Source organism: Tachypleus tridentatus, chromosome 6, assembly GCF_004210375.1.
Source record: "Tachypleus tridentatus isolate NWPU-2018 chromosome 6, ASM421037v1, whole genome shotgun sequence".
Taxonomy (NCBI): domain Eukaryota; kingdom Metazoa; phylum Arthropoda; class Merostomata; order Xiphosura; family Limulidae; genus Tachypleus; species Tachypleus tridentatus.
The window spans coordinates 72,811,217-72,834,298 of NC_134830.1; the positions used below are offsets into that span (position 1 = coordinate 72,811,217).

At 34.0% G+C, this 23,082-nt stretch overlaps 1 protein-coding gene across 2 annotated transcripts in view; it reads right to left on the reverse strand.

Annotated features, from left to right (window-relative positions):
- LOC143252795 (EF-hand calcium-binding domain-containing protein 6-like) overlaps window positions 1-23,082 on the reverse strand; it is a 102,172-nt gene that overhangs the window by 33,198 nt on the left and 45,892 nt on the right. For both annotated transcript variants that reach the window (XM_076505506.1, XM_076505507.1), the window contains exons 9-13: window positions 18,596-18,695; window positions 16,781-16,929; window positions 15,516-15,638; window positions 13,059-13,164; window positions 1,212-1,391 (exon numbers count right to left, since the gene is read on the reverse strand). In XM_076505506.1, coding sequence (XP_076361621.1) covers window positions 1,212-1,391; window positions 13,059-13,164; window positions 15,516-15,638; window positions 16,781-16,929; window positions 18,596-18,695 — 658 coding nt within the window. The remainder of the gene's footprint in view (window positions 1-1,211; window positions 1,392-13,058; window positions 13,165-15,515; window positions 15,639-16,780; window positions 16,930-18,595; window positions 18,696-23,082) is intronic.

The window sequence follows — 23,082 nt, forward strand, 5'->3', positions numbered from 1 at the left end:
CCCAAGCACCATCACAAGGTTATGGAACTTGTGACTGTCCACGATCTGGCAGACCTCGTGTGACCACGCTCGCACAAGATCGCTACATCAGGTTATGTCACCTTCGAGATAGGACCACCACTGCGACGTCTACTGCCTCAACCATACCAGGGCTGCGTAAGATTTCCAATCAGACCGTACGCAACCGTCTATGAGATTCTTAGGCCCCATGTGCAACCCATCATGGTGAACGTCAACGACGTTTTTCAACATGACAACGCCCGTCCTCACACAGCCTGGCTCACCACTGTCTTCTTGAGACACCACAACATCAACGTTCTTCCCTGGCCCTCCAGATCACCAGATTTAAACCCCATCGAACATCTTTGGGACGAGTTGGACCGACGTCTGTGACGGCGACAACCTCAACAGCAGACTCTACCTCAGCTTGCAGCAGCTTTGCAGGCTGAGTGGACAGCCATTCCACAGGATGTGATTCGTCATCTCATCGCTTCCCTGGGCAGGAGATGCCAAGCAGTTATTAATGCTCACGGGGGGGCATACTCGTTATTGACGTTGAGTGACGTTAAACTTCAACTAGTGAGCGTGGACTTCGCTTTTGCAGACTTTGGATGTTCAGCGGTGAATGTGCAAAGTTTCACACTTGTCATACAGAACTACCCGGAATAAACTTGTCAACAATTTGTCTCAAATTTTGCCTTTTATGTTTCTTTTTTTTGAAGAGTATATTTTAAATAATAAATAATATTACAGCACTGTGATTCGTAAGAAGTTAACAAACAAAAAATAATAATAATTATAGTATTATAATTATAATTATAATTATTATATGATCCACTTATAAAAAATCAATAAAAAACGTTCTTCCTTATAAGTGTTGCAGTGTGTATTCTTGTATTGTAGTATATTTTAAGTTTGAGCTATGGTTACCTATTCATCACTTTTATCAACAAAATACATGTGACGGATAAGATCACCATTTTCATAAGTTTGTTACCTTTTAAGACATAGGTTTATCTTGAATAGCAAGCTAAGACTTTGGCACCACTGTAATAATGACAGCATTTGGTGACTTTTCACATTTTAGTTAATAAGACACTTTAACTCGAAAGTGTTGGGTAAAAAAATTCTTTTAGGAAAAATTATTACCTGTGTAACAATTGAAAATATTATAAATTAAAAATAAATAGAAATTTATAAATGTTTATTACCTGTTTGTTGTTACCATTTCTTCCAAAAATATTGAGAAAATTTTGACATGCAATTAGGTTAGTATGTCCTGGGTCAAGAAGAATCATCAATTCATGAAATTCTTCTTCTGTTAGTCGGAAAGACCATCCACATTCAATTGCTCTACGAAGTTCAGTCCTTGTAACTTGCCTTTCACCATTCTACAACCATATTTGAACATTGAAATACTATATTTTATGAAATTGCAAGTTAAATATTTCAAGTCATATTTAAACTGATACTCTGAAGACGTGCAGTACATGATATTTTAGGGCTTCTACTAACCAATCATTAAACTAGATATTACAAAGCAAGTTTTTCTCTTCTGATAGACTGTAATTGTAATTAACATTTGAATATGCATTATCTTTACGTCTACTTTCAGTCCAAGGACAAATATTAATAACAATGTTTTCTTCGTGTGGAAATCATGCCAAAAAATGGGAAGGCTTTTAATTTTGATTTTGAAAGTATGTAAACCAAGGAATTAAATTATGGATCAGTAATGGTATTTATACAGATGAGAAATATTTAGTTCTCATCTATATAAATACCATTTATAGAAAAGAACAGAGATGGTTATCTTATGATATTTAATGCATCTGTGACCATGTGATAAAAGGGAGTGAGAGAAACAGAAACAATTCTTCAAAATATTAAATAGTTCTTCTGCTAATAATAAATGGTTTGATCAATGGAAAAGAACAATCAGATAGTCTGATTGACTGGGGATGGTACTTTTTTTATTTTAACAGACACCACTGATGTAAAATTGTTTTTTTTTTCATTAAACTAATAAAACAGCCATAGTGATTTGATATGTGATTGGTGTAAAACATTGCAAGCCAGATTAAGTATTACACTGATAGTCATTTGGTAGCATGGAAGTATTAATTTTGAAATTAAGTGAGAAACACTCTTAAATGGATGAGTGATTGAGTAAATCACAGTGAAATGTTAGAGGAAAAATTTTAAAATTAAGCTCCAAATAATTTACAAGTGTGGTATTCTTAGGTAAAACTGATTTAATCTAACAGTAAAAAAATACAAGTCCACAGAATAACAAGAGAATGAAACAAAATATTTAACACAAAGTAATTATGAATTTTCTACATGACAATGCTTATTCAGTGTCATAAACTACAATCAAAGTTAAACAAATGTGGAAAATAAAAGAAAGAGATTTTACTGGTTAGTTAACTCTCCTAAGAACATATTAAGAGGCTTATTAATAATTAGTTAACTTTCATAACTAAACATAAAGAGAATACATTACTACTTAAAGAAAGAATTTAAATTTCACATACAAAACTCAGGGCTTGAGCTTGAGAGAAAGAGTGTTATCTCTGAGAACCTATTATATATGTGTAATACATTAGAATTAGAAAACTGCCTTAATAAGTAATTTGTGTTGTTGTTTAACACTGTTGTGAAAAAGGTCTCTAATGCTTTCAAAGAGTTCCTTTGCAATACTTTAAATGTTTCATACCACCTCTGATAAATAAATGATGTGAGTAGTTCAGATGACTCAGTTTGAAATGAATAGAAGCTTTTGTATTTGCTACTTAAGTACTAGTTATTGTTATAACTTTTGTTACATTCATATACACAGTGAAAGCCCAATCGTAAATGTTAATATTTCTGCTTTTTGAGAAGTAAATGTAATATGACTGGATTGAAGTGACTCCTTTTCCTTCATCCAAATGAGTAGTATATTTTGGCAAGAAAAGCCAGATTAGTTTCCCAGGGCAAAATTGCAGGAATTGACTCCTTAAACAAAAGCAAACTTATAATATTCATTTTCACCATTACCAAAGAAAATTTTGCAAGGGTTTCAATGATTTTCATTACTTAACTAGTAAAACTGCTGTATAAGGCAAGTATGGCTCTTATTAGATTGTTAAGGAGCCAGTTGGTCAAATAATACAAATAAATGAAATGCTTGACAAATGATGATAAGACTACATTTGTTTGTTTTTTGAATTTTGCACAAAGCTGCTCGAGAGCTATCTGTGCTAGCTGTCCCTAGAGGGAAGACAGCTAGTCATCACCACCCACCGCCAACTCTTGGGCTACTCTTTTACCAACGAATAGTGGGATTGACCGTCACATTATATGCCTCCACGGCTGGGAGGGCGAGCATGTTTGGCGTGACGGGGATGTGAACCCGTGACCCTCATATTACGGATAAGACTATGAAAGATAAAAGCTTTAATTTTTTTGGTAGCAGTTAAACTGGATGAGATAAAGCAAAAATAGGAGGAGGCATGTCAATATGTAAGAAACTTTTACTCAGACACTATAACATGAGAACAAAAGTAGTAAGAGAACAGAGCAGGAGTACAGACAGTTAATGGGACTGAAAGAAAAGTACCTTTATATGAATAAATCACACAAACAATCCAAGAGTTCTTTAGGAACAAACACAAGTCTTAAGAGAAAGGTAAAAATTCACTATAGGAACAGGTAATACCAACACCTATTCAGGAAAAAAATGCCTGAAATTATAATTAGAAGATAATTTGGGATCTGCAGGCAGATTGGTGAGGGAAGGCAAAAAGACAAGTAGTGATACAATAATACTATACATAACATTGATACTGGGCTCTGTAAAGGCCATACTAAGTCTGAAATCATTGAGGCTGTAATTAAAACAATGAATACTGGGTTGTATTTAAGAAACATGCTGGAGATAAAGAGTGGCTTAACCCTTCATAAATTAAAATTGCATTTAATTTAACAATAAAAACTGATGAATATTTCTAATAAACCACGAAAATCTGCCAAAAATTTCTTATTCAAAGCCACTGAATTGAAAGACAGACTTTTGTTCACATTAAAGAAATGGTTTCCAAAGAATAGTATAATACAAAATGTAAAACGTTCCTGAAGTTACTAAACATGAGACTGTTGATTGACAATACTATATTTCAAGTAAAACCTTTCCATATATAACTTCAAGTCACTGATGCTTTACTAATTAAGACAGTTAATGAAGAAAAAACCTAGAGTTTGCAAAACAACAAAAGCTTAAGAAAAACTCTGCTACCAAAATAAAAACAATGAATGAAATCTGTACAGAACTGAAGGGTAACACAAAAGAAGGTTACCTAAGTGTACATGGAACACCCAAGACAGTGACATCAATAGCAAAACTGGTAAGAACAGCAAGTGTTATACTTAAAGAAAGAGAAAACAACAGAATCTAACAAGCAAGGCAGACATTAGACATAGAAACCAAAAAGATTTTAAAGGATCTCAGAGATGAATTGGTAGAGGTTGGAAAAATGTGGATAGCCTTCATTTCAACAAACATCATGCATACATACTGGAGACAATCAGGAAAAGGAAAAAGGAACACAGCAAAGGGATGCAATGCATGCAAGGATATTAGAAAATGTGATAGCTGAAACCATTGCCTTCAGTTGTTGCAAACTTGGACATCTATCCCAGAGGCATTGAGCCCATCACCTGCAGAAAAATAAATAAGTTTTACTGTAAAGAGAAAAACAATAATACAATAGCTAGTGTCCTAGGAGTGCTGATGTTGCTAAAAATAATAGAATTAAGACAGAAAAAGGTTCAAAACTGTTGAACTGTGAAGTACTGTTCAAAAGTCTGTCAGAGACAACACTGGAAGTAGCACTGTACATTATGCAGTGCAATTAACTAAATTGAACCTGAAACAGTGACCAATATTGTATCTTATTGTAGCAGTTCTAATATATGCAAAGTTAATTAGATCACTGCAAGAAACAATATTGGGCTTGTAAAGCTTATCGGAAAGAGGTGATTAGTACAATGCTTACTGGCCAGTATAACTTCCTCAGCTCTCTGGGATGTGGTAGGCCAAGTCAGTTTAATTAATAAGCCTGAAGAAGCACCTTCCACACACACTACAGTTCGACTAACTAAAAAACTATCATGATGCAGCACTCTCCAAAGGATGGCAGACAAGCACAGATACCAGTTACTGGATGGATAGAAGTGAAGTTCATATTGAATAAAAGCTTTCACATACTAATGCTCATGTTTAGCAATACCAGCATTGTTGAAGACCTCATTACTTATTTCTTAATGCAACTTAGAAATTAATCAATGGATAAGGTGAAATGGAGACAACATCTGTCAATATCACAGCCAGCATGGTGACTGGAGTATTCTCTATTATTCCTGAAGTAGTAAAAGTTTTTATTAACTTTAAGTGCTTTTGTAATTCTGATAGTTGCTGGCACATAATTAAGATGGGAAAATGAAGAATTGTTATTCCATCAATCAAGCTACAATGATTTAATGCTGGACACATCTGGGATGGATGGAGAGAGGCAAAGAAAAGCTTTTTGTTCCCAAAGGAAACTTTCAGTAGCCTGAAGGCTTAGATATCATGGAAGTGTTGACAACATTAAGGTGCTTCAAATAGAATACTAAGTTCAGTGATCAACACTACTAGATAGAAGATCGTGCTTAATTAGTAAGTCAAGAGCACATACAGGAGTAAAAATCATGCATTTGGGCAGCAGCAAAGCCTAAGTAGCAGTTCCACGGACCATTGAAACATAACAGCATGTGCCAATAAACACATAAATGTGTCAACATGCAGGCATTCAGTGAAAGTTATTGAACAGTGATCTACTACAATAAAAGCAAAATGGAATGAGAAAAAAAACACTAGAAAGAGCACAAGGCACTTAGAAGTGTGATTAATCATCTATAATTTTGGGTAGTAGACACGAGACTGACGGGTGACAACATAAAATTACAAGTGAAATCCACTGAGAGAATTATTGAAGGCACAAGACTAGAGTTTTCATGATTGCAAATGCTAGAAATAATAAATTAAAGCCAATAATATTGTAAAAAGGAAGAATATGCTATATATTTACCATAAATTGTTGAAAATATGCCCTAAATTTCTTATTCAAAACTATTAAAATTAAAGACAGACAACTGTTTGCATCAAAGGAAAAGGGGGTTGACATACAAATAAGCAAAAATAGTAGCTAACAAGCTGTTCAATGCTGGTCTGAAATTACGAACATTCATCCTCATTGCTCAACTGTATGGGCAGGTAAAATTCACTTGTTCTTGGAATTATGATGTAGAAAAAGCTTTGTTTATCAAGGGGCCCAAGATGGGATCACTCTGTTTTTGGAATTACTAGGAAACAATAAATTCTCTTCCATGAACAATGTACTAAATTAATATTGATCTAAAAGAAGGGTTGTGTTCAATTCAACCAGATAGCTGAGCCTCAAATCTGAATCAGTGTTATAAGTATGCTCCCACATAGGCTAGTGCCTCTCTTACCAACATTTGGAGAGAAAAAAACAACAAAAAACATCCAGTATCCCAGGTAGGAAAGCCCTCAACTTTGCCCTCTTCTCCAGGATTGGATGAAATTCAGTAAAACACCCTGGGGGAATGAATAACCTCTGTCCACCATCCCAGTGGCTGGAAATCAGCTGTGGTAAGAACTCCCTAGCTCCACTAGTAGAATATTGGGAGGGGGGTAATGCATGCTGGGGAGACCTGAGGAACAATGCTCTGGAAACATGCAATAGGTGAATAAATTTTCCTAAATTTTTTAATCCTTCTCCATTACTCAAGATAGTCCACAATTGACAGTTCAGCATACTACAGTAATACCACCTAGTCTGCCTTTAAGTGGTATTTTGGAACACCTTATTTCTACCAAGCCTGTTAAAACTAAGATAAAGTACAATGTGTTAATGGTTACTAATGCAGAATAAGGTTTGATAAAAATACACCTGCATGGGCAAAATTCATCACATAATGGGATCCTGTAATAAAGAGGTAATGGACAATATTATTAATGAATATACTCACCCCTCTGTATAATCTAGTGGATGTGATTATGATAGATAAAGAGAAAGATAATGCCAGATCATGCAAATAATACACAATGTCCTCCAGTGGCCATTTCAACCAGACCACTATGGACATAGAAATTTCACAAATTTGATAAGATGTGACTCCCAGAAGAATCCTTACCTCCAGTATGAGCCTAAGAGAAATTACCTAGCACTACATGTAAGGGGAAAAAAATTCCAGGAAACTGAATGATTCCAATGAATAAAAATCACATCTAAAGGAATTTGTGTGGAAAACATAATACATCAAGCATCTCTGTGGACATACTTTAGAAACAATTAGGATCTGATTGGTCAGAGAAGTGAGAAATAGCAGTCAGATGAATTGGTAAAAAAGATTTATCCTCTTCCCTAGTTGCCAGTGTTTTAGGTAAGAAAAACTTGTATGAAAATAGGAGAATGTAAGTAGAATGGTAGATCACCCAGTGCACATAACCCCGACCAGAAATGTCTGCAGGCCAGCAGAAACAAAAAATAAACCTTAAGAGAAAGGTGGTAGATGGTACATGAGGCTAATGGCTCAAACTGATGTTGGGAAAGAGCATGTAATACTACATTAATGTCCCAGTTAGGTATCTGAAATGGCCATTTGGGACAAAGGATTTAGGACAATTTGAAGAGGCAGGAGAGCACTGGTGATTCCAATAATTTTCACTTCTTTGAGTATCTAAAGGTAGTCAATAAGACTACCTTATATAAAACTAACTTGTCAAAGAGCCAGGCCAAAAAACGAGCTATAGTTGGCACTTCTGGTTAAAGTTAGTTCAACCTCCTAACAATATACCATTGTCAATATGTGTGCCATTTCCCTTGATAATTATCCATTGTGAGACAAATACAAGGACTGGGACAAATATGTGGCAACCTTAGAAGTTACACCCCAATGCTGTGAGAATAACTGCATAATGCCAATGAATGAAACTTGAGCATTAGGTTAGCTGGGTGTACAATGTTGGATTGTGGCTGCCTCAACAGAAATGGCCCATGAGAGAGTGGAAGACATGAGCATTCTTGAAGGTATCACAGATGTAGAAACAAAGGTTGAATCAGGCTAATCTGGTACCACCAACAAAACCCAAGAAGAGGTTAACTGAATCATGGCTAGTATTTTGGGCAATATATAAATTAGTGGGAAGGCACAGAAGTACAATTTAATCCAGTCCTGACTGAAAGCATCTATTGCCAATGTATGAGGGTGAGGCACCAGAAACCAAAATGCAGATAGCTTAGTGTTCCAATAAATGAAAAATGCACTGAGATACATGTTGAAAAACACAATAAGATGGATGATATATTTTGTTGTAGTGAGGATAGATTTCTTGGCTCTGGTAATAAAACTTGTCTTGGTTGCTTCTGAAAGTAGAATCTGGGTGTGACATTCCACCAAGACAAGATGGTACCAGCAGTAACCAGTTGTCCATGTGTGTGTGTAGGCCAAGAGAAATGGGGTGATGTGAAAAAGCTAGTATGTTTCAGTCAAATAGATATGGTGCCAAAAAACTAGTTTGAAGGGCAGAGCCTTGAACTGCAATACCTGACCTTTATGCATCAAATAGAGACAGTGGCAGGATGACTCCATCATGGAAATGTACAGATAGGCATCATCGATATTGAATGACCTGCTTCTACCAACTGGCAAAAAATGTCAAGGTAGAGTGAAGAATAACTACATTGTGAAATGATCTGGACAAATAAAAGTTGGTGAATAGATACCAATCTCCTCTCTTCTTTGACACAAAAAAACAAACAGGAATTAAACACTGAAAGAACTGGGATGACTCTCTCCACTGTTTCCTCAACCAATAAATCTCTGTAACTCTGGAATGAAGTTCCAAAATCTGTGGATCTATGGAAGATGAAAATTCTATAGATTGTGTGAATAATGGTGGTTAAGATGTAAACTGAATTACCAATCCTGACACAAGGACCTGTACTACCCATGGATCTATGTTAAGGGTTTTCCACATATCCAACAATTCTCAGAACTGAGTCTTCACAGATCCCAAAGGCATATGAAAGTCACTGCCACTGCTGGCTGCAATTTAACTGAGCTGAAGAACGTTATAGATATGGGCAGAATTTACTGTGGATACCAATGAAACAAGGGAATGATGTCAAGGCAAGAAAGGACTCTCAAATAGGGGTGTAACTATGACCCCATGCAGAAGCTGAGGAAAACTGAGAAGCCAAACATAACATGAATGAATGCAACATCACCTAATCATTCCAAAGACTCTGAATCGAAGAAAAGGGGACATTATGTAACTCATGAAGGGCAGTAATTGGCAGATGAATGCCCTACAACAACGTATCTCAAGGTAGATGCTAATAATGGTTCCAACTTGTCATGAAATTGATATGGCTATCATTAAGAGGCTTCTAACAAAAGATGAAATAATGATAAATATCTTGATATCATAGTTTGGGTTACACGAATGCTAGAAAATTGTGATATTTTCAGGTTGACCAAAGATTATATTCTGAAATATCAGATTTCAAGGAGCAGGTCTATTCTTGGAGAGTCCAAATATTCATTCATCTAGCAGTGGCATGCAAAAGCATGTTGTTTTGACAAATGTGGTGGACAAGGCATAGCTATTTTTTCAAGTAACTGATCATTACCTCCCTGAATAAAATGTAAAATCAAGGTATTTTGGGAAACTAAATATTCACCCTCAGATCACTGTGCCATTAAGGAAAGTCCAGACTCAAAAGCAACTCAAGAAAGACACAAACATCACCCATTCAATTTATCAACTAAAGAAAATGAGCCAGAGGTAGCTGATCCAAATCGGTCTCAGTAGAAACTAACAAAATAAAGAAAGGTACTGGAAAAATGAAACTAAATTATCTCTAGAATATTCAAGATTGCTTGCAAGTGCAGCATCAAAATCCTCTGGAGAAATACTACGAACAGAATATATGTCTCCATCTCACTACAAATAAGCTCATTAAAATATATACTGAGAGCAACACAAAGAATGCTCAAAGTATATCCAACAATTGTAGTACAGAGAAACCCTCTAGAGAACACTTTGTCAAAAAAGTGATAATGTTATCTGAACAAGGTGCTTATATAGAGTACCAGAATAGAAGGCATAATGATTGTTTTTGTTTTTGAATTTCTCACAAAGCTACTCAAGGGCTATCTGTGCTAGCCATCCCTAATTTAGCAGTGTAAGAGTAGAGGGAAGGCAGCTAGTCATCACCACCCACTGCCAACTCTTGGGCTACTCTTTTACCAACAAATAGTGGGATTGACCACCACATTATAACACCCCCCTGGCTAGGAGGGCGAACATGTTAAGCACGACGGGGATGCGAACCCGTGACCTTCAGATTACGAGTCGCATGCCTTAACACGCTTGGCCATGCTGGGACGGCATAACGGCATAATGATGTAAGTGGAAAGCATCACAAGACGTATTTTATAGAGATACCACTTTTGTTGTAAAACTCAAATTTGCTAAACCTCTGACATAACTTTTTTATCTTTTAGCAATTTATGGTATGTATGTAGTTGTCATATGAAATATAATCATATATGCTAGATTCTAACAATTTTCCCTTTCTGACTGCTCACTTTATATTTTATTTTGAAACTATCTGTTTATTTATGCAGTATGAAGAACAGATTGCAATTTAATAAACAATTTCTTGATCTTCAAAAGTATAGCCTGCCTGTAGTTTGGATTAACAAACCTAACTGATAAATTATAAGAAATGATTTATGAACAATAAACAATCAGAAATTTTAAGTAAGAAAGTAAAATTTGTTAAAAGCAGTTTATGTATTGATATCAATAAGCATAATGAATTTTATGTAATATACAAATAATGTTGCAAGAAAAGACTATTCTCAGTAAATCAAAATATCTCAAGATACATTTCTCATTTTTATTGCTATATATTTTCACACGAGTCTGAACATGAATACAAGTCAATTAATATATATATATAGAAACTGATAAGTTATGAAATCTATACACATTAATGATATTATATTAATGTGAATATAAAAGTATAAAATATATGATAAAGAATGTGGCATTCCAGAACTTGGAATGTAGTAATTATTGACAGGTTGATGGTGAAATGAGAGTACCAAGACTAATCTTTGTAAAAAACAAGTACGTTTAATTCTCATTAATGGAAAACTTGAAAATAAAATAAAAACCTGGCCAGCAAATTAAGAATAACAAAAATGTTGCAAAGCACAGTTCAGTCATGACTTTCTCTAAAATGATAAATTCCTCTCATAATTCACATTCTCTCTATAACTGACCTATCACAAATTGGATTAAAAGAATATGGAAGTATCATTCTTTGATATGACAGCTGTACACTAAGACGAATGTTGGAAACAACATGACTATACAACGAAAAAGCAACTGACATTCTTGACTGTTTGTATTTTTTAAAAGTCACAGTAAAACTACATGAGGACTATCTGTGCTAGCTGTTCCCAATTTAAGTGATAAACCAGAGGAATGGCAGCTAGTCATTATCACCCACTGCCAACTCTAGGGCTACTCTTGTACTAACGAATAGTGGGTTTGATCATCACATAAGAACACCCTTACAATTGAAACGATGAACATGTTTGGTGGGATGAAGATTCAAACCCATGATCCTCAGATTACAAGTTGAGCACCCTAACCATCTGGCCTAGCTTTGACTGATTCATGGCATAGCACTAAGTTAGCACTTGGCCTAGATTGGATTTCTTAGGTTCAGTATTAGATTTCTATCAAAAGTTTTACTTTTTTTGACCAGAAGTATATTTCTGATAGGTACTTTCCTCTACTCACAAGATTACCTATTCCTATTTGGTGCTGCTCTCTGTATGCAAACGTTTTTTATTACTCATGCCACAAGCTCACAGCAACCTCCTGTTGGTATACAAAAATTTCAATGTGTCTCTCATGTAAATCATCATACATAACTATTGGTGGAGTAGTTATGCATGATGATTTAAATGGAAACTGCTTGATTCCAGTAGGGGTGCAGAAGGCTTGGAACATGCATAATACAAAAGTTGGCATAGAGAGGGAAGCAACAGAGGGAAGTACCTATCAGAAGTTACTGATTATACTATTATATTAAAGTTATTCAACAGGTGTGTGAAATATATGTTATTCCTATACCACAAAAATATACTCATACTGTTGAATAAATAGTGTCAACAGGTTTATATATATACTAGTATAAGCAAAACATTAGAACTTATATACATGACTGGGTGTGTTAAATTTAGTCATTTTTAGAAGCAACAGTTTATTTCACATTTGTTTACGTGACAGCGTAAGAATCACACATTGTGTAGTTCAATTATTGTGATTTAGCGCTTGTATTATTCCAACATATTACTATAATCTTCTAGGTTTTTTTTGTTGTTTCAACTGGGTATTAGTGGATCATAATATCTCGTAGTGTGTAAGCTTTGGTTAAGCAATAAATATGTGTATAAAATGTAGTTTAAGTAAGACACAGAATTAGTTAGATAGGTCTAAACAATGTGATTGTGAGTTTAGCCATAAAGAGCATAGGGGGGTATTTTGTAATGTTAAATTATCATAGGTTTTATTATAATGACACATTAAATAAGAATAATTGTGTTCTAATGTAATCAAACTAGGTTGTGTGGAATTTGATGAAAAGGAGACAATTATTTAACTTTCTGGATACAACTGTCATAAATAATAGCGTAACAAACATCTGTATATACATTTCACTTGTTTCAATATGTTATTTTGATACAAGTGAACTGTTTGCTGTTTGTTTATATTGAAATTTATTGGTAACAAGTCACAGGCACTTACTGTAAAGAATCTTGCCATACATAAGTAAAATCTGACATAATGCATGAAATGTAAGTGAACGTTAAAAATATATCATACAAAAAGGGTATACTTATGTATGTATATATATTTTTACCTGATTCAGTTGGGTAATCACTGCTTTCAGTCTGACACTTGGATTTACGATATTTTGTCTCAGCTTCTCAACAATTTCATACCCTTTCAGGTTTGGAACCAATGTTCTAAAATTGCACAAACATTTATCTTTTGTGGTATTTATAGGTTCAATGAAAGATTATTAGATGTGCATGACTGAACTATGAATATACTCCTGAGTTAGCATATCTTTTTTAATTATGAATATGTTAAGCTAATAACTTCAACTAAATGCAGCATAAAATTATTAATGATTTTAAAACTATAAATTGTACTATAAAGTTTGGATGACAGTTGAGGTTTATACAGATATATATATAGACACCAAGACACATACAACATTAAAATCATTAGATAACTATATTATTGTAAAAGCTAGTAATTATAAAAGTTATTAATTAAATTTTAGGTTTAAGTTCTAATGAATTCAAAAGTATAAAATACAAATACTGTTTACAAGTGACATGGTAAAAGCTAACTGATAGTTTAATCTTATTCGTTTAAAAGTTTATTGAGAGAAGTGGTGGAGAACTTTGATAAAGCATAGAGGTCACAATATTTAATAAGAAACATTTGATGGGTTATATATTTCACTAGAATTCAGTCATTGATCATACACTTGTAAAAAAGGCTTGTATACAGCAATATAAAAGCTAGAGCTGTGGACCTTTAACTCTGAAATACATATTTTATAGTTAGTAAGTTTAAAAAATAAATTGTCAAATTTATGACATTATTTTATTACAAATAATTTAAATATTTCATTCTAAGGACATAGATAATGTACTAGGCTGATTCTTTCTGTATGATTTCATACAAAACATGCTGAGGTTTGTTTAAACTTTTTTTTTCTTCCAACAAACAAATATTTGTTTGATGGATTACAAATTGTCCATCTCTAATTTAGACCATAAACATGAATAAAAATTAGTTATCCTCTTTCATTGCTGGTTGTAATAGTTTACTATTTCTGGTTATACCAAAAAAAAAAGTTTTCTTGAAAACTCATTTTGCTTACTTGTGCAAATTCTAAATGTTAAATGGTATATACATTTACTTTTTGTGGTAATCCACTTCTATGATAGTTATGTTGCATGGAAGTGGTTGCAAATAAGGCTACAAATATACAATGTCAGCACTTATTGAGTTTTTAAACTTTTGTATATATGAAATGAAATTAATGTCATTAAGATGAAGATGAACAAAGGGTGAAATTTCTCCAGGTCACCTACTCAATTGGTACTTCAAATAAAACATTTTCTTAACATATGTAAGATATCTGTGTAGCTTGTTCCCACAAAAAAACCATTTCATTGTAGCTGCTACAAGAGTCAACTTCATTCTGGTGACTGAAAACAAATTGATCAACAATTATACTACAAAACTTTTATTAACTTTTGTCTAGATATTTGAATCTGTTTATTAAACTTTATTTTTATTATGGAATAGATAAAATATTTGGTTATCCAAAAATAAATGTCAGAATTCTCACAATTACAGTAAGAAGCTGAATATTGAATAACTTATCATTGGTGTTGTCACTTACAAGGTGTCTTAATTATTTGTTGTTTCAAATCTACTTAGAGTACGTTTTGCAGCCCCCACGACAAGCATGGACAAGAAGAACTTTTGTCTGATTTTCCTCTACAACTTCAAACTTGTAAGAAAAGCTGTTGAAGCTACATGGAACATCAACCAATTATTCACCATGGATCTGTTACAGAACGTAATGTACAGCATTGGTTCCAAATGTTTCGACATGGAGATGAAAGTCTTGAAGACCAAGAAGATCATGGTAGGAAGCCATTCTTAGATTAATACACATTAAGGGAAGTAGTTGAGACTGACCCTCACACAACAGTACATGAACTTGCAGAAAAGTTAGGCATTAGCAAGTTAAGTATTGCCAATCACCTAAGTGCAATTGGAAAAACGATAAAGTTGGATAAGTGGGCTCTGCATGAGCTGACTGAAGATCAACAACATTGGCATTATGAGACCTGTCATGGATGACACTCCAAAAATTGAAAGAATTGGGAATCGAGACTCTGACTCATCCACCTTATTCCCCAGACCTTTCCCCTATAGATTTTCATTTAATCATACACTTTGAAAACTTTTTAAACAGTAAATGTTTTCAAAACCAGGCAGCTGCAGAAGAAGGTTTCAGGAAGTTCATTGACCATAGAAACTGATTTCTACAGCATCGTTACACATTGGTAAAAGTGTGTTACAACAAATAATGCTTACTTTGATTAAAGCATCTTTTACAACACTGGTTTATACTCTTCCAAACTTCGCAGTTCAAAAACTACATTTATTTCTGGACAACCTAATAATATGAATGAAGCATGAACAATTCGTACTGCATGTGAATGTGTGTATAACACTGAAATAGGCACATGTAATACCAAATACACAAACTAAATTTACTCACCTGACCGTATTTTTAGATGATTGGTTGTCAATACTTTTTTGGGAAGGTTGTGACTTACAAAAGGCTTTTGAGAAATTAACCCAAGATATTTTTGATTCTGACATCTTATCAAGTACCTTTAGCCTGAAAATATCAGTAAATTGATATGGTTAAAAGTAAACTCTATGAAAGTGAACTATCTCAGTCAGTGAACTCACAGATATTATCTATAGTTTATAGTTCATGAGAGCTTTCAGTTTTCACATGAAATTTCTTGTGATTTGTGTGAATAACTGCAACATTTGAAATTATATTGAAGAAAAACGATATGTATTACTGCATATATGTATAGTGATTTTATGATGCCATCTATATTATAACAAGAAATAAAATAACTATATAATGCACATATTTAGGTAGTGAAAACTAACTACAACAGTATTTTACAAGAAACAGCAACATATGTATTTTCTCAGTACAAAATATTCAAAGTTGCCTTTTCCAAAAATGTGTGAGAATATCTTGGTATGTTTTAAGAAATAGCCTTAAGTAAAATTTATAGTCACACAGGTAATTTATTTTAAAATAAGATGCAGAAATTACTAAAGTTGCAATAGAAAATTTTAGATAAATCAGTTCAAATATTTTATGTAATAAAACTGTCTTCCACCTGGACTTGTAAAGGATAAGAAAATATTCTTTGGAACAAATATGTCAATTATACATAACTGTAGTGCACTTATTACAACATAATAAACATGAATATAAATTTAAATATATGATTATGTGAAAATGGTTCTATCCAATACTGATTCTTTTGGGAAGGCATGAACTAATACTTTAAAAGCAGTTATATTTGTAATTGGTGACTGTTTTGAATAAGAAATATTTAGTTGCTGTAATAAGCTCCATAATAAAAAATAAACAATATTCATCAGGATGTAACCAATAACAAAGTTTATGATTTCTTTAAACAAGAAAAAAAAACAACACTGTCACAAATTCTCAAAAACATTTGTAACAACAACAAAAATTTTGCACTAACTTTTCAGACAGAGTGAAAAACTAAAATCTGTATTAATGTTCCTTAATTCCTTGTTTTTGTAAACATTATGTTCATATAATCACATGTAGTAAATAGTGTAGCACAAAATCAAAATCATACAAAATATTAAAATGAAAAGCTTCAGTCATTAACATATACATATTTTTTTCTTTTTGATTTTCAGCACTCTGAAAAATGTTTGTAAAAACACAGGAAACATTAACAAACTTAACCTTTTTACCTTTCCAACAATTGTAAAAACAATGAAGAAGACATTGGCATAATAAAATCATTTATAACAGCATAAAAATCCTCTATTTTCAGGTAACCACAATTTGAAGGATCTCTCAGTTGAAATGCTTGTTGTATGGCAGTAGAATTACTGTAAACCTGAATTGAAAAATATTTACTTTTAATGAATACAACAAAATACTTATTAGCATTTAAATGTCTACAATTATCACATGTAGAGAAGTTAAAGCTTTTAAATATTTAAGATAAAGGTCAGTATATATATACACATAAATACTTTTCTAACAGTTATGCCTCTTTCAGCATCTAAAAGAAATGAAGCATAAAACAGAAGAGTAAAACCACAGTAAAAGGGCTATTGAAACTAATAATCATGACACATGCATAAACATGGCTAAAATGTTTCAATAAACTAAGTTTCTGACCTGATGTAAGGCATTTTTATTAGTTTCAATGGCCTATCAAATATCTTCCTTGTCTATTTGTAAGATGTGTTGTGCATGTTTCTAAAAATAAATAAATAATTTTTTTCATATAAGATCTATATTTCATAGTTTTTAAGTTGAACAGTGTTTTGAAAAGTATTTTTTGTCACTGCAAATATTCTACAATAAAAACATTTCAAGATACTTTATAAAATTGTGGTGAACAGTTGTTTTCTTTGATTTGTTTTCGTTTGGTGTTCCAGATGTTTCATAAGACTAACCATCATTAAATACATTAAGAAATAAATAAATAAAAAATAAGTCATTAAAAATGTGTCTTTTTAGTGACTTTCATAACAGAGAATAAAGAATTCAGCAAAAGAACATATTATTCATAGTTCAAATGGCAGATAGTATTTGTTAAATATATGGTGGAAGTATAAAATAGGAAAATATTAAGCCATTAACATTCTTATTTATTTAAAACTTCATAGCACTGCTCTTGTATGACTTTCAAAGAGAAATCCAAATGCAAATATGCATCTGTTGTCACTAATATTTTAACTTGTATTCATAACTCTAATTAATTAATGTTACTTTAACTTGTAATCTTGTAACAAATTGTAATAAAATATTCAGACCATGGTACTAAAGAAAAATATTTTCAAACAAGAATATTGTAACTGGATGATAAACACTGAAATGTTGAATCTTTATTTATTGAAAAACACTTTTTATTGTCTATCATTAAATATAAGAATTAGATTAATATCACCAAATAATATAACATAAAGAGACTGGCCATGCTTATGTTAAGATACACCAACATATCTAAGAAGCATGGTTTGTGAAATCTTGCAAGGTCTGAGATATGATAAAAAGAGGTTGGTTTCACAGATTTCCCTTGTTTTGGGATAATTATATAACTTTTTCAAACTTTTGTTTGATCTCTTTTTTAAACTCTTTGACTTTTCCAGATTTATGGCTTTCCTATTGAAGGAACATTTCAGAAGGATGGAAAATTACCTATAGTCCTTATGTTAGGTTATACTGATCAAAACATATTAAAATTATAATCCAGCTCTTAACAGCCTTTTTGTTTCTCTTACGAATTTAAATGAGATTGTTGAAGAAAGAAGTCAGCAATAGAGGATATTACATTTAATCTAGACTGAAAAGTTAATCCAGATTTGTCAAGTTGATAAGACTAACGACTGGAGAAAATAAAGAATATGATTAGAATAAATTGTATGAGACTCTAAAGTACTTGTATTTGTAATTTGACAGTGCATATATATTAATATGAAATACATTATTAAATTAATGATATTTGAAAGCCTCAATTATAATTTTTTAACCAAAAAGAACAGTGACAACACCTTTTCTTTAAAAGTGTTTTCTATTTCCTCTAATTTTAGTCCTTGAATTGAAGTATTACTGTCTTCCCCAAGAACTGATTTTTCCTCAGTATCGTTGTTCCTATATACGAATATGCTGTGATTAATATATGTATATAGCACTACATATTTTAAAACTACATGAAATATAGTGATTTGCTTAACAAGAATACATATTTTTATTCCATTTACAAAAATAATTAGAGAAAATATATTTCAATGGATTTTAATGAATATCTTTCAGTTTTTTTCTATATCTCCTACAGTACTTCATTGTGGAGCATGTAAAGGAAAAAATAACAATATTAAGATTTTTCTAAACACTAGAATCTTAAAGGTCTTGATCTAAATGTGTTCCATTTTTCCAGAAGTAGACATGTAAAATATCATTTTGAAATACATAGTGGATTTCAAAATTACTTATTAACATTTATATATTCTAACACGGAAAATGTAGCTATCATTAAGGTCAAATTCTTAATAATTTATCTAGATAACTACTGCAAATCATTATGTCATAATAAACTCCATAAAGATGACTACTTTTATTTTTACAGGCTCTTTAAAAAACGGTTTTTATGTAAACTACAATATTTTATAAAATTATGATATTATAATTTATTAAGAAATTCTTCCTTAAAATATATTGCTAGACTAAGAATGAATCTAATGTAAAGGAAAATTGACAAAAATGATTATGATAGTACCAACAGCAAATAAAAACTATTTTACTTGAAGATGTCTTTATTCTTCATCTGTGTCTCAATGCAACAAAGGTAACTTAATCATCCAAACATTATACTAAATTTAGAATTAAATTTAAAGTTTTATGATAAAAATTTATCTCTTCCTCCAAAACACTGAAATACATGTACTTTCAAGTGAAATTATAATATCTCAAAAGAAAATGTTTGAGTAAAAACAATGAAAAAAATAATCTTGTTAAAAATAACGTTTTAGTGTTAAATTCAATAATTAAGTCAGTATTTACTTTGCTATTAGTAATGCAAAAAAAAAGTACTGTATTAAGGATTTAAACAGTCATTAAGTGTACTTCATTCCCAAGGTAATTATAGGTTTATTTGCTTTCAAGTATACTACACAAATGGACTATCTGTGAGGTGTCCACCACAGATATCAGACTCAAATTTTTAGTGCTATAAGCCATTCGAATTCAGTAATTGCAGGAGTCACCTGTGTAGAAAAGAAGAGTAAAGCATAATTGTTACATAGCAGGATGATGAGCTGTCTTGATCAATGGGAATTACTAAATTTCTGGGGCATTAAAATATAAAACATCATCTAGCATGTCCAACAGTAAGACACAAAATAAGGTTTACAGTTACTGAAAAGATGAATTTAATATAAAGCCTTTTTAAATTAATTTAGCCAATAAAATGGACAAATGCATTTATCCAGATAAAATAGTTTTATTACTTTCTGCCCATTATGAGTTTAGTGACTGGTGTGAACGGTGTTATGAGGGTGTGTATGTGCCATGAAACTTTATAAGTGTTCTGAGTGTTGGTATAATATGCTTAAAGTAATAATGTAGTATGGGATATCCTAGTTTAACCCCTCGGTGTGGATTCCTGTACGTGGTAGGGGATCTCCCAGGAAAGGTTCTGTTCTTTCAGTTTACCTCCTCTGTGATCTAAACATCCACCCACGTGTTTGCCGTACGTGGTGACCCGTGAAGGGGAGGAGAGGATCCTGGTGGTTGAGGGGTCCAACACTAACACACCACTTTGACCTTGAATTCCTGTAGACGGGCAGCCTTTGGGTGTCCCCGCTTGGGTCAATCGGCTGGTCCACTTGGGCTAGAGTCAACCAAGTACCAGTGTTGGAAGTTTTTAACGGGTGTTGTGGACATTGTGTCTGATACTGGTGTTTGGGTGTAGTACTCACGAAACCCTGACGTTACTGCAATGTCCTTGCATGACATTGTAGTGCATCCCCTCGTAGGGCTCCATGGTGGGTGGGGTCAGTGGGTACCGAAATTTTCCTTTTGTCCTATGGATCCTCCTTCAAAAAATTTAAGTAAAATAGTGAAAAAACAGTCAATAGGTAAACGACCACGTCTTGAAGACTCTGAGCAGCAATCTTCAACATCTGTAACATACGTACCTCATTTTTTTATATTACATTTTCTTTCAGAAAAACTTTAGGGCAAATGTTTTTATTTTTTATTCAGAAGGGACTAGAGGGTCTTGCTGGCTCTCCAAAGTCAGTAAAGAAGCTTCGATGTGGAGACATATTGGTTGAAACATCCACAACCAAACACAGTGAACTCCTATTGAATTCAAAGGCAATTGGGGATATACCTATTGAGGTTACCCCTCATGCTACCTTGAATTCATCATGAAAAGTTATTGTTGAGAGGGATTTGAAGAACGTCCCCAAGTCAGAGACTCTCGCTGGTCTCTCCACTCAAGGAGTTTCTGCAGTGAGGTGCATCTCCACTAGCAAAGATGGAGTTACACTGCCAACAAATAACTTCGTTTTGACATTTACATCACCACGTGCACCTGGCACCATCAAGGCAGGTTATCTAATTTGCAGGGTACGGCCGTACATTCCAAACCCTCTCCGATGTTTCCAATGTCAGAGGTTCGGCCACTCAAAGACGTCATGTCGTGGATCCCTGACATGTCCTCGTTGTGGTGGCAAAGGACCACAATGCCTATGAGTGTGACATGGATCAACATTGTGTCAACTGCAATGTTTTTGTTCTTGCCCGAAATGGTTGGAGGAAAAAGAGGTGCAGCGTTTGAAAACGACTCATAACATTAGTTATACTGAGGCTCGTAAATTGCTGTCTGCCACTCCATCTCAGACATATGCTGCTGCACTTCATTCCACAACTACAGTGGGAGTGCAGACAGATCTCTCTGTGCCTCCAAGAGAATCATTTTCAAAACAAATGAAAAACCTTTTGACCTCCATGGTTAAAAAGATTGATGAATTGACTTCCACACCCATCTCTGTTCCTCCCATACATTCCAACAAACCTCAAGATCCACATCCTTCAGTTTCAAATACAGGCATTTCTTCTGATACATCTTTTTCTCCCACCCCACGATGCAAAACAATCATTCGTTCGCATCCTCAGTCACTGGAATCTCCTTCCAACAACAAAGACCTGCCCAATCGACCCAGGGCATGATCCATGGAGGTCGATAGACCTCCTCCGACTAAGGACAGTGAGGAAAAAATACGTAGTCATAAACAGAAGGGTTCTCCAGCCACTTCGCCTACCCGTCATTAAAAATGGCCATCTTGATACAATGGAACTGTCGAGGTTTACGTTCTAATCTGGATGATATCAAAACACTGATTGCTTCCTACCATCCTGTATGTCTTTCCTTACAAGACACATTTCTAAAATCTGCTGATACAGTCACCATTCGGCAGTTTTCTCTGTACAGCAATGACAGGCTGTGTGATGGACGAGTACGTGGAGGGGTGGCACTACTGGTTGATCAGCATGTGCCCACCCTGTATTTGTCACTCAACACACCCTTGGAGGCTGTAGCCATCCGTGTTTTCTTGGGTCATACCATTACTGTTTGTTCTCTCTCTACCTGTCCCCTGGAGAGACATATGATCAATCAGACCTTGATGCTCTCGTTGAACAGTTGCCGTCTCCCTTTCTAATCCTGGGGACTTTAATGGACATCATACCATCTGGGAAAGTGCTGTTATTGATAGGAGGGGTGGCTCTGTAGAGCGTATGCTCTCTGATCACAATCTTTCTCTTTTCAATGCTGGTTCTTCCACTTATTTTCATGCACCTGGTCAGTCCTTTACCGCTATTGATCTTTCGGTTTGCTCCTCTTCATTATTCTCCCATTTTTCATGGAGGGTTGACAATAATCCACTAGGCAGTAATCATTTTCCTATAGTTTTGAAAGATACTGGCCGTGGTCGATGCCACCCTACCAGCGTGCCCCGGTGAAAGCTGGATCAGGCAGACTGGTCCACTTTCACTGCTCTCGCAGAACTTTATCCTGCCATCGTGAATCAGCCATCAATAGACGACTGTGTGGCAGTGGTAACTGACTGTATTATACAAGCAGCTGCTCAGTGTATTCCTAAAACCTCGACATGTTTTCCACGATATCCTTGTCCATGGTGGAATCCTGCTTGCCACTTGGCATGGAAGGCTCAAAAACGGGCCTGGGATACTTTCTGTAGATATCCCACACTTTCGAACCGCATCGCTTTCCAACAGGCCCATGCACATGCTAGGTGGGTAAGACATCAAAGCCAGAAGGAATCTTGGATTAAGTTCACAACAAGCATATCTTCTACCACCAGTTCTTAGGTCACATGGAACAGGATTCGAAAGGTCAGTGGGCTATACAATTCTGTCCCCCTCTCGATCTTACTCTTTGATGGCCAAGAGGTAGCTGATGTCCAGAGCATCGTCGATAATTTAGGTGAAAGCTTTTGCCGGGTATCTAGCA